The sequence below is a fragment of the Coenobita brevimanus genome, chromosome 64 (genome assembly GCF_032717465.1).
Source record: "Coenobita brevimanus isolate Jiangsu-jjx chromosome 64, ASM3271746v2, whole genome shotgun sequence".
In the NCBI taxonomy this organism is placed as follows: domain Eukaryota; kingdom Metazoa; phylum Arthropoda; class Malacostraca; order Decapoda; family Coenobitidae; genus Coenobita; species Coenobita brevimanus.
Window position 1 is genome coordinate 23,617,544 of NC_137017.1, and position 13,490 is coordinate 23,631,033.

The following is a 13,490-nucleotide window of genomic DNA, read 5'->3' on the forward strand; positions in this document are numbered from 1 at the left end:
GGACTATGGTTAATTTTTTTATGTGATGTATGTGACAATAATAATATGCTGAATGGATGTGGAGAGAATGGACAGTGAGAGGTTAAGTATAGTGCTGTAGCCAAATTGATCTGCTGAACCAATATACTGCAGATTTCTGCATTTTTGCTGATACCAAACTGATACAAATACCGTGTTATTTCATTGTATCAGCAGCTTGGATATAAGAAAGAGTGCTAATGTACATTTTTTTATGGATTTTGACAATTGTTTATTGTAACCTGTCTGGATGCTGTTGCTGATTATTTGCTCACTACATTATTGATTAGTTTTATTAATGACCAGTATGCTACTCTTAAGAGTGTGTGTTGTGATGTCTTCCTGCCAAATCACATGACACTATGGCTAGAAGGCAGTAAGTCAGTTGCTGAGAAAGCTTGTGTATTTTGTTACATGAATCATCAATTGATAACTAAATCTAGTAAATATGTCAATATTCAAGCATATAGTAAGACAAAAAAAGACAGATTGTGTAAAAAATACAGATAGCTTATAGATTACAGATGAACAAATTACAGTAAATATTGCTTAGAGTCAACTGATAACTAAATCTAGTAAATATGTCAATATTCAAGCATTTAGTAAGACAAAAAAAGACAGATTGTGTAAAAAAATGCAGGTAGCTTATAGGGTACAGATGAACAAATTACAGTAAATATTGCTTAGAGTCAGATTGAAGTTATTCACAGTAGTTGTTTCCATATCCATAAATGTAAGTGCTAGAGTTTTTAAAAGGTTTCTTGCATTAGAAAACTTGCTTCAGGTAGTCCAATATTAATGATATTAAAATAAATACAGTAATTCATTTCTGATGTATCAGTACAAGTGCTATCCACAGTATAAATTTTCCCATGATCTACCATCCAGCTTAAAAGGAGGAAGTTGAGGATGTTTGATATCACTGAAATTTAAGTATTTATAATGGTCATCATTAAAGCTAGCACTCAGACCTCAAATGCTCTCATTCATTCATTCATTCATCATCTAATCCTGTGTTGCCCCATGAGGAGCTTAGAAGCCCGGGGCAAGGCAAGTTGGTCCGGACATTAAAGATGAGTGACCAGCCTCACTCATCCCTGAGTGGCATTAAATGGGCAAGAAACCCCAACCATTCCTTGGATATAAACCTGCTCAGGCTCAATTCGACTGGAGAGCCTTAATTACCCACTAAACCATCAGGCGCCATTATTTGGTTATATGGTTACCACCAGGTGCCAAAATTTGTTTATATGGCTAATAACCAGTGTAGTAAATGGTTACCTGGTATACAGGAAACCATTTGGCTTGTCACTCAGAGTCTCTTGCAGACAGAAGGAAGAGGAGTGTATTTAGTTCATTGACTTCTAGTTAGTGGTAGGTGGAGGTGACCATCATCCACTCACTTGATGTAGTGATTCCTACTTCTTCCTTAGCCTTTATCACTCTTTTTCTGTGTCTGCCTTCCTCTCTCCCTATTTCTGCCATCTTTCCTGGCACCTCTTATTGTTTTTCTTTCCTTTACAGGTGGTTTTACATTGAGTGGCAAGCCGGATGGTTTCCTGTAAGCCAAGAAACCATTTGCAACGCTTGGGGGTAACCATATAACCAAACCATACATGCTCCCTACATGTCAGCAAGTGGGTTGGTGGAGGGTTAGTGTCCCTCCCTGTAAAACAAATAACTCAGAGTCAAATGGCCACCCCATATGGGATTATGGCATCTGGCAATAGATAGACTTCCAGTTTCATAAAATAATGAATGTACACCTAATAATTACAGTGAAAAGAGTAATATATACAACAATCAGTGGTGTAAGGATGATTGAGATTTTTCATCATATCAAGCCAAGATCTTCTTTCAACCCCAATCTGCTGGTATTTTATGTGTAGCTTCTCATGATTATTGGTCATTATCACTTGCTGGATGTTTGCTGGGACTGAACAGAAGAGGGTAACAGCCAGTGGTTTGGAGTAGAAAAAGTTGGGAGTGGCCTTTCTTCAATAGTGGGCTGATGATGATGATGATTTCAGCCACCATGATGTCACAGCAGTCAGAAAGGGGAAGAAGAAACTACTAAAAAGCCCAACATATATAAACAGACTTCACCTGTAATGATTTAATGAAGCATCAGCTGCACCTTACCTGTTGTGTATTGCCAGTCTTTATGTTACACTGATAATTGATAGCAAATTATAAGAAATTGTGGTATGGCAAGAGAATATATGTATGGTTAAAATTTATCTGAAATGTACACACAGCTCTTACACCACCAACTTCAAAAGTGACAGGGGATGGGAGAAATAAAAAGGGATGACAGCAGACACAAAAAGAATGATAAAGGTGAAGGAAGAAGTAGGCATCACTATATTATCAAGTGAGTGGATAATAGTTGCCACAGCCTACCATCAGTTCAATTTGTTAATATCAGATAAAACTCTTGTTTACCATCAACAATAATGGACATATTTGGTACGCTGGAAAACAGTATTACAGTTCATACTGGTTTGTGTATGTTGTAGTCTACAGAAAGAACCACATAAGAAGCCTATACCAGTTATCAGCAAACTTTACCACTCTGATTCTGATGTTATTATTCAGTCATCCTCTGCATGCTGATTTATAGCTCTGATTAAGTAGGAGAATGTATGTCAGTGGAGAGGACGAGGGAAACTGAAAATGGGATGGAGGGATAGGGTGAAGAGGTATATGAATGAGGGTGGTGTTAGTTGAAGAGAAAGAGGAGAGGGTGACTGAGGATGAGGTGAGGGATTGAGTGGACAGACATGTGAATGGGGGATCTGTGTCAGTTGGAAGGAGGGCAGCATAATGGCAGAGACAATGGAGGCAATTTGTTTCTAGCCACCCCATCTGGGATCATGGTGTCTGGCTGTAGATAGATCAATAGCTAGATGATGATTATGTTGGTGACAAGCATGTTGATGATGATGTTTTTTCAGATGGCAGGAATAACTTTAGGTGGAGGAGTGTCAGGTGAGGCACGATTGAGTCTGATGGCTGCGGGAGGGTGGGAGGAGGTGGTTGTGGGAGGGGATCAGCCCACACCACTACCCACACCAACACGACCAGATTGCCACTACTACAACTGTTTCAATGTTTATCGCTGTGGCAGGAGTGGAAACCAACGACTCTCTGTGTGAGTAATTAAGCCCCTAGCGTTATTGGTGGTGGTGTTATGGTCCTAGGAGTATATGAAGGTGACAGACTAAAGTCTGTTGTCCTTCTCCTGCAACCCACCATTGTTTTTTCACGAGATACCGGTAGGGAAGGAGTTGAGGGATGCTTGTACAGTATGTGTGTGGTGGAATTGCTCATTTATATCAGTACCATTGCAATAAGTCATCCCTCACCAGCACCACATACACTTAACCCGCCCTGTCCCGTCGACGTATGGGTACGTTGCAACATTTTGCATTTGCCAGTCCCGACGATGTACTGGTACATCGTGCAATTGCAAGGTCCCTAATTTGCACAATTTTCAACTTTCGCGCGTGATTTTTCTTACGTATACATGGGACACCTTCCTCTTTTCCTCTACAAGATGCCAAGCAGGTACAATGCCTTACACCGCATAACCTCCCCCCCTCCCCGCACGCCATTGTCTCGGCAATTCACCTGTTACCAGTGACCTGGCCAATAAAAACATTCAGGGCCAGAGTGATTCCTCAGTCGATGACAGTGTGGGGGACAAAGTTTACATAGGATTAGAGGAAGAAACAGTCAGAAATGATGATCAGGTAATGTGGCAAAAGAAGGTCAGGTATGGTGATGAGTTAGTGAGTGAAACAATGCTTATAATGCCTATGTTACTGTTTGAAAACCAATATACTCTCGTACTACATATAAATTCGTACCAAGTAAATAAATAAATACCGTTTATGAGTGGTGTGAAATAGTTACCCTCCCATAGAACTCGTTTTCTTTGGTGCCAGCTTGTTAGAAAACCCAGTCAGGTAAGGAGGTACTGCTACCTGGATCAAGTATTTTAAACCTCAGGTGAGCGATTTCTCTATGAAATTTAAATGTTTCTCACCAAAAGCGGAAGTTTTAGCCAAAATTTTTTTTTTCGAAAATACCTCGGGATTGGGGGGTGTCGGAGGTGTGAAATAGCTCGGAACGTGATGGGTTAAAGTTCAGTAACATCTTACTTTATTCTTATTACCTTATGATGGTTATTTTTTTCAGGTATCTTTGTATTTTTGGTGTTAATGTAGGCATTATAGGCACAAGTATATATCTCATATCACAATGTGCAGTATGTAGTCTCTGCTGGAGACGTACAAAGCTTCACACTAGGAGTTTCAATCCACATGTTGTATATCCACAATCCTGTTGTCCCAGACCATCGAGAATGTCTTAACACATGATGTATTTCAAACAATCTCTAGTCCAGACGACCAAGAATTTCACGACGTATTCAAACACGTGGGGTACCAACTCTAGTCGGTTAGTTCATGCTAATGGAAATTTACCAAACTCTGTCGGATAGATTCCCCTCAGGTCAGAAGGAGTCAGAGAGAGCCTGAGAATACGATCCAGGGCAGAAGGCAGGAGATAGGGTCAGCAAGGAGGTTTGCTGTCATGCTATGTTAAGCTGTCAATTACTTTTCGATAAAACTGTACAATAAACTTCGTAACCAAGGAGTGCTCTGTGACTCACCTCATTTATGATACACAAAAGGGGAAGGTGAGAAAGAGAGGGACCTACCTATTCACTCTGCTCGACGATGCACCACTTTACTAAGCAGTGGCTCACGTAACACTCCACTGTAAGTATGGCAACTGTGCGGGAGTGGCGGGCAGCGCCGGCGAGCTGGCAACTCACCCAGATGCCACCTGCCGGGCTAGGCCACGTAGGTGTTCATGGGCAGATTTGCATTTGCAGAAGTGCTTCTGCAAATGCAAAACCGGAAATTTGCATAGAATTTGTCACAAATGCAAATCCGGAAACGAAATCACACTTCCACAGTTGCGGAATTTGCTCTTTGCAGGAGTGATTGTGTAAGTGCCTAACTCTGAAATACAGTCCATGAACTTTCCACTCTACATTTCAGGTAACGCTGCCCCTAACACCTCAGTTCACTTCATGCACCTCACCCTCGCAACAGAGACAATAACTACAGCAGAACTTTAGCAGAAAAATTTCTGAGAGTGCCTGGTTGAAGTATCTGGTTTCCCACAGTCTGCAGAGTTGTTCATGTACAAATCAATCTGAGGCCACAACAAAAACAGCAATAACATATGCTACTGGTACACGTTGGTATTTTTTTCAGGCCAGCACCTGATAGTTTTTCCAGCTTGGGAAAAATTGTAGGAGATAGCAAGGATAATACAAGTCCCATTTCCTTCTTTCCTCATTATTGTATTTGTGCCCCTTCATTTTTTTTTTTTTTTTAATCTTTTTTTTCTTACCTATTTCCCTGGATATGCTGTTGATTGTTCTCCCACCTTTGTACACATTTTAATCCTGTCTCATTTCATCTGGAAGTGGTGAGGGGAAAAAAGTTACAGTGATGATGGTGATGATGATGAGGAAAAAAAAAAATGGTGTGGATGATGATGAGGTGGAAAAAAATGGTATGGATGATGATGATGATGATGATTATTTAGATGCACATTACAAACATCTAGCATGTTATTCAGTTATACTGTACTGTAGCCATTACTGGTACTGTACCATTCTCCTTCCAGGTATGTATGCCTGTTAAAGCATGATGATAATGATAGCTCTTCCACCTGTATGCCTTCTTTCATGCTTCTGGATCATACCTCACCCCAGCTCTAGATGGGAATAAGGATAATGATGTTGATGTTAATGTTATAGCTAGGTGCAGTTTACAGGTACTTATTTAGTTATATGATATTACCTCCCCTCCTTCCAGCTATGTGTACCCATTGAAACGCTACGTTGACGAAGATCGTGTTGAAATCAAACCAATGTCTCGGGAATTCTATGAGATTCTGGATACAATACTGAATTCTGAATACTACACATCAGACCCCCAGGATGCTTGTCTTTTCATCCCACCCATTGACACCCTGAATGAAAGCAACCTCAGGAAGGATAAAATTGCCCAGTCCCTGGCAACCCTGCCATAGTGAGTTTGAGCTTTTTGTTTGGTACCATTTAATCTCTTGAATTCAAGTGATTTCATTTTTAGTCTATTCTTGCTGCTGCCAGGCAGTTGTATTCAGTTTGTGAGAACCCTCTGGTTGTGAAGGAGTTAATTTAGTTCTATCTAATTTCCACTTTGAAAAATCTCTCATAACCAACAAAATCACCTGGTGAGAGCAAGAATGAAATTTAAAATATACCACTGGATTGAAAGGTTCAATAAATTCATTATTGTACCCATACTTTGGTTTTTAAGTGTTTAGGACAAGGAGCTACTGAAGAAAACTGTCATCCTCAAGGCTAGTTGTTTGTCATCATGTGGCACAGATTTTTGTCGTTTTGCAGTATATTTCTCCAAAGTCATTGGCAGAATATGAGTGCTATGGCTATTCATTTTCTCGGTAGCACTTCTTTTGTGATTGCTGTAGCACCATTTTGTAATTGATAGGAAACTATATTAGAAAGATGTGTGAAAATGTAAAAATGAGGGTGAGAAAAAGTAAGAAAGTGAGAAATGAAAATGAAAGAATAATAACAAATGGAAATGTAGTAAGGTGCAAATGGAGAGAATATTTTGAAAGGCTGATGAATGGGAATTGTGAGAGCAGAACTGTACTAAACATGATTGGGTTTGGTGGTGTGCAAGGAAGGAATGTGGGGCTGAAAAGTGTGACATTGGCAGAGGTGAAGATGTGTGATATTGAAGAATGGGAAGATATTGGGTGCTGATGAGATGTAGAAATACTGGAGAGAGTGGAATGAAGTGTTTGTTAGTGATACATAAGAAAGCTTGGATCAGTGGAACTGTACCAGTAGAGGGGAAGAGTGTTGTGATTTTGCCATTGTACAAAAATAAAAGTGCTCTAAATGAATGAAAAATTACCAAAGTTAAAGTCTGTTGATTGTTGTAGAATGGCATATGGAGATATTATCATAGAAAAGCAGTTGAGTATATCAGTAGGCCTGGTGAGAGATGAGCAGGGTGACTTTAGGAGTGGTATAGGAAATATGGATCAGATATCTACAATGATGCAGATAGTGGAGAAGGCTTGTGATAAGGACTCTTGGGTTTTTATGGCTTCATGAGTAAGAACAGGGGCATTTGTCTTCTTAGTATAATAGGAAAAGTGTATGGTAGGATACTTATTGACAGAGTTAGAGAAAGAACAGAGAAATTAGTTGGAGAAGAACAGGGAGGCTTTAGGAAGGGAAGAGGTTGTGTAGAGCAGATATTCATCCTTAGATCTTTAGTGGAAAAGTTTCTAGAGAAGGGAAAGAAGTTGTATGCGGCTTTCATGGATTTGGAGAAAGCATATGGCAGGGTGGATAGACAAGGATTGTGGAAGTGTTAAGAATATATGGAGTAGATGGGAAGCTGTTGAATGCTGTGAAGAGTATGTACGATGGTACGAAGGCTGCAGTGCGTGTGGATGGTGATCTAAGTGAATTTTTCTCTTTGAAAGTTGGGTTGAAACAGGGATGTGTCATGTCTCCATGGTTGTTCAATCTGTACATGGATGGGGTAGTAAAAGAGGTACAAGGTAGGGTAGTGGATGTTGGAGTGGCCCTGGTGAGAGAGGATAGTGTTAGGAAACTCCCTGTACTGTTGTTTGCAGATGATACTGTGTTATTGAGTGAAGACGAAGGGGAGCTGCAAGGCTTGGTGGATGAGTTTGGGAGAGTGTGTAAGAAACGGAATCTAAAGGTGAATGTAAGGAAGAGTAAAGTGATGGTCTTTGAGAGAGGTGAAGTCGGTGAATGTACAGCAGGTTAGATGGTGAGGAATTGGAAAATGTTAGTACGTTAAAGTACTTGGGTAGTGTGATGAGTAAGGATGGAGGTTTGGAGGGTGAAGTGCTTGAAAGGATACAGCAGGGAAGAAAGATTGCTGGTTCTTTGAAAGCAGTGATAAGAAACAGGGAAGTGAGCATGGAAGTGAAAAAGTTACTACATGACAGTATTGTGATACCAACTCTAACGTATGGAAGTGAAGCTTGGACGTTGTTGGAAGGACACAAGTCAAGAGTGAGAGCAGTGGAAATGAGTTATTTAAGAGGACCCTGTGGAGTCACATGGAGAGACAGGCTGACGAATGAGGATATAAAGGAGCGTTGTGGTGTGGATGTGGATGTGATAGGAAGCGTTATGAGGAACACACTGAGATGGTTTGGCCATGTGGAGAGGATGGAGGGTGAGAGACTGACGAAGAGAGTGTATGTGAGTGAGGTGGAGGGGGGAAGAGGGAGGGGGAGGCCAAGGATGAGATGGAGGAATGGGGTGGAGAGGTATATGAGAGAGGGGGGTGTGAGTTGGGAACAGGGCAGTGAAATGGCGGGGGACAGGGCGACTTGGAGGCGATATGTTTGTGGCCACCTCAAATGGGATTGAGGCGTCTGGCAATAGATGAGTAAGAAAATAGCGTATGACAGTAAGTAGCGGGATTGTGGAAAATTTTGCGTATTTACAGTATGGTGTGGTTGGAAAGGTACTAAATGATGTTTTTTTTTTTTTTCTCCTGTACAGTACACAGGTTAGAGGGTATCTAAATGAGTGGTAAATTATCAGTGTTGGCGTGATACAGGGATGCGTGATGTCCTCATGGCTATTCAGTATATAGAGGACTGGAAAGAGAAGTAAGGAATAGAGTTTTGGTGAGAGAGATGTTGTTAGTAATGGATGATGAAGGATAGAATGTGTTAAGGTTGTTGCATGCAGATGATGATGTGCTACCTGACCATAATGAAAAAGAGTTTTGCAGACTGACACTTTTTTGAGTGTGTCAGTGAATGTTGGGCTTTGAAAGTACTGTACAGTATATTTAGATAAGAGTAAAGGATGGTTTTTGAGAGAGGAGGGTACACCCAGTGTGATGTGCTGGTAAATGGAGACCTGAACTGATGAGGGAGTTTAAGTACTTGTGTGGGAACAAAGATAACGCAGCCAGTGATAGTTAGAGTGCTACTTGCATCAGCCAATGACGTATGGCTGTCACGTGTTTGTGTGAGGTGTTGTCACGGTCCATTGAACATTCCTGTCCCAGTTGAGCCTACCCTCTCCACTCGGTCTGGCTGCACATGTGCTGTGTGTGATCTTTGCTCCTTTTTTTTGGCCACGGAACTCCATTCCACCTCCCCCCAGCAAGTCTACAACCTCTTTCATTCAAGGTGGGGAATCCACTACTGTTTCTGTGTGATGAAGCCTTTATTAAGTAGGTAAATGTCCTGGAAGAATAATCTGAAAAATGCCCCAGAAGGTGAACTTGAGGCTGGCTTGGGTACCATGAAACCCTTTAACATGTAAACATATGGCCCTATAACGCGGAATTTTCATGAAAGAAAGAGAGAAGAGGAAGGAAGGAAAGATGGATGGAGAAGAGGAAAGGGCAGACATCTGAGAGCAGCATATATATATATATATATATATATATATATATGTAGCAGCCTTGGCTCAGTGGGTTAGAGTGCTTCGCTCTGACCGAAGGGTTGGAGGATCGAGTCCACCCAAGGGTCATTGGTAGACATCAGGAAGGGCATCTGGTCATAAAATGCTACACGCTCCAGTCCAAAAGTCTTCTACCCAGGGGCAACGCCTTAGCCCTTCGGGGATACCTGGCGTAAAACCAAATTATTATTATTTTTTTATTATATATGTATGTATGTATGTATATATGTTTTTCTTTGCTCATGTGACTACTGAAATCTTCACAAGCAAATTAGAATGAATAGTATAGTGTCAAATACAAAAAAGCAAAACAATCCACAACAGTAATCAAATGTTGTGGAGAGTTGTTTTTTCCCTTAATTTAGTTAGGATCCTTTAATAGCACAGCCTTTAGGTGCTTTATTCATTGTAGGGGAGCATCCCAATAGTGACAGGAGCATTGATGGTTATAGTCAACCCCTCCAGCTTGAAAAGTTTGTCCTGACCTAAAGAAAGTCATCTGACATTTGCTAGAACAAAACTGAACTGACTTCCACACACAAGAATGAGAGTTGATTGTACCAATCCACCTTTCATTAGCAGAAGATTGACTAGGAGACTGTATGTGAGTGAGGTGGAGGGAGAGAGTAGGAGGAGGGATGAAGGGATGGGATGGAAATGTATATGAATGAGGACTGTATGAGACTGCAATGGTGAAGAACAAGGCGTGATTTAGGTACAGTAGAACCTCTTTAGTCCGGACCCCTTTAATCCGGACTTCTGTTAATCCGGACAAAATTTAAAAATAATAAGCTCCAAAAATATGTTGAAAGTAATTCTAAAGGCATTTTCAGTATCGGCGCGGAAAGCGATCGTCATTCGTTTAGTCTCAGATCACTCTAGGTCGGTACATGGGCGCCTGTTTAAACACAAGCTAGCATTCGTTCCATCAACTAGTTCACCAACCATTTATATTTTTACGCTGTATTTCAAAAGTTAATCCTCCTTACCATGCCCCTTAATGCAAGTGTAGCTTCTGTAATGAATAAAGTTGTTAAAAGGAGGAGTTTGCTTACACAAAAATGGGTCAGAATATTCTGCAGCGTTTAATGACTACTGTAGGTTATTTTTTGTACTTAAATGTGCTTTACTTGTACATCAAACATTAGCTTCTTGCCCATATGGGTGTTATCAATATGCCAAAGACGACAATGTATTTTTTGCCTACGTAAGTTTTATTTTTATTCCAAATATTAGTTAATTAATTAATTTATTTTTTTGCCTACACGGGCCTTAGTCACTTACTACAATTTAAAATGTAAGCTGGTTTCTTGTCATGGCCTTACCTGTAAATTATGCAATACAAAACTATCTTACATGATTAGTTTTGTTATTTTAGTACCGGTAGCCTTTCATCTTTTGCAGTTACGTAGGGTTGACATATGCCACATATGTTAATAATTAACAAACATACCATATGTAGATAGAGTTTGTATGAACTGAAGATTACCCTGATGGTCCGGACAATCTGCTAATTCAGACAACCCTTCCCCCCATATAGTCCGAATGAGAGAGGTTCTACTGTACTTTGTTTGTGGTCACCTTCTCTGGAATGTAGATATCTAGCTGTAAGTAGATAAATAGGCCAGAGGCAGTTTGTTTGCTGCCACCCCTTCCTAGATTAGGGTGTCTAGTTGTAAATAGATGAATAGATCTCTTTTCTAACCTCTTCCACACATTTCAACAGCTGGAATGAAGGAGAAAATCATCTCCTATTCAACATGCTCCCCGGAACCGCCCCACTGTTTGATACTGAGTTGGGGGTGATGCGAGGGAAGGCTTTAGTTGCGGGAGGTGGCTTTTCCGCACTAACATACCGACGTGGGTTTGATATATCTCTGCCTGTATACAACCCAGCGCACCAGGATGCCCCACTTGGGACAAAATCAGCGTGAGTATAGATCAGTGTCATCATCACCACCACTACCATTACCTCCTATCATCATCATGCCTGAGGAATTTTGAGAAGTACTGTACCAGTAGAAAAGAAACTAGAGACTGATCTAGAGAGAAGGATGTAGTGTTTTAAATGTAGAAGAGGCAGAGAAGGATTTGTTAACCACTACACTCCAGTGATATGTTTTTCTTTTTCATAGTGTTCTTGCTGCCTCCAGACAGTTTTATTCAGATCAGAAGAAATTTCTAATACTTGAGAGTTGAGAGATTACATGCTTACCGTAAACTCTTCACTAAAAGAGATCTCATTTAAGGCTAAATGAGATTATTTGGAAGTGGCCAAATTTACTCCTTCTGTACCAAGAAGCCCCCTTGAAAGTAAATATACCAGTCTTCATCCATGCCAACTGGATCCAGATTCTGGTGGGGATACAATAATCTCTGGATCAATGTCCATCACATTGTGTCACATCTTTTTTTCTGCTGTCAGTAAAATGAACATTAAGTAGCATTTACCCACTTCCTGATGAAACCATCCCAGTCACTGAGCTCCATAATCTCCAGTCATATCACTTGTTTTCAGGGTTGAAATTGGTATTATAATCATGTATAGAGACTGTGCACATCACTGTATCACTGTGTATGAGAAAGATGCTCTGTATCACTGTCTGTTGGAGTATTTTATGCCATGTTAGTCTCACACTGGTACAGACATAACTGGCTATAGTGGTGGGTATTTTAGCAAGGATTAATGAGTCAGCAGGTGGTTCCCCCCCCTTCCAAAATAAAAAGATAATGATAAAAGATGGGGCAATGAGGATTACCTGTATCTCATAGACATTGAGAAAACCTTTGATGAAAGTACAGTATAAGACATTTCATGTTTAATTTTGTGATTATGATGACATCACAACCTGTTGTATCCACAACAAATGACCAGATACCATTACATGGGACTAAACCAAGTTCAAGTATCTGTTTCCAGTGTACTGGTACTTCCATTCATTACAGTACAGTATCTTATATACGATACCAGTCTTGCATAGGATGGACCCAGTAGAACTTTGTTGTTGGCATTTTTCATCTTCCTGATGCATGCATGACAAAAATATTTTTGATGCAGAAGGGGTTAAGGTGAAAAATACATAAGATTTAAGGGGTTTAATGCCTGCTGTATGCAAGGCACCCCCCAGCCAAAATATAAAGAATATGATTATCAGACAGTAGTCAGAAGGAAATACTAGAACATAGGACATGGTGTATCAAGCTATCTGTAGTCATACATAATCCCAGAAGGTATGGGCACAAAAAATTGCCTCCTTATCATCCTGTCCTCCACTTTCAGGCCATCATCCCTCCAACTCGTACCACCCTCATTCATATACGTACTCCATCCCTCCACTGGCATGTTGTATATTTTATACTGTTGTATTTGTCTTTCTTTGTTTTCCATTGCTTTTTATTGGAAATAGAGTTATGATACTTATGGTAATGATAATTGTGTGGTCCATTCTGCTGGGCATGCTGAATGATAGTACTCTTACTCCATGCATTGTCTCATCTTTGTGTCTGAATCCCACTGCACCCCATCCTTTAGTTTGGAAGTGGGGGTGATGGCGATGGTAATGATGATGATAGCACTCTTATGGCTATGCTCGCTCATCCATGGTTTCTGAATCCCACCTCACCCCATACTTTAGTTAGGAAGCAGGGGTGGGATGATTTTTTTTGGTAGTGTTAGGCAGGGGTGCTCACCATCCACTCACTCAATGTACTGCTGCTTTGGGTGTCTGCCCTTTCCTCTCTTCCCTCCATCCTTCCTCTTCTGTCTTTCTTTCCTTCATTCTTTCTTCTCCTTTCTGTCTGTGGGTGACTTTACACTCCTTCTGTCTTTCATTCCTTCATTCTTTCTTCTTCCTTCTGCCTATGGGTTGACCTTATACGGATTGACAAGCCAAATGGT

At 40.6% G+C, this 13,490-nt stretch overlaps 1 protein-coding gene across 1 annotated transcript in view; it reads left to right on the plus strand.

Annotated features, from left to right (window-relative positions):
• The window catches only part of sotv (exostosin glycosyltransferase sotv), a 35,149-nt gene that overhangs the window by 2,935 nt on the left and 18,724 nt on the right, over nucleotides 1–13,490 (plus strand). The window contains exons 3-5 of the mRNA XM_080276220.1: nucleotides 2,976–3,172; nucleotides 5,919–6,134; nucleotides 11,319–11,522. Coding sequence (XP_080132346.1) covers nucleotides 2,976–3,172; nucleotides 5,919–6,134; nucleotides 11,319–11,522 — 617 coding nt within the window. The remainder of the gene's footprint in view (nucleotides 1–2,975; nucleotides 3,173–5,918; nucleotides 6,135–11,318; nucleotides 11,523–13,490) is intronic.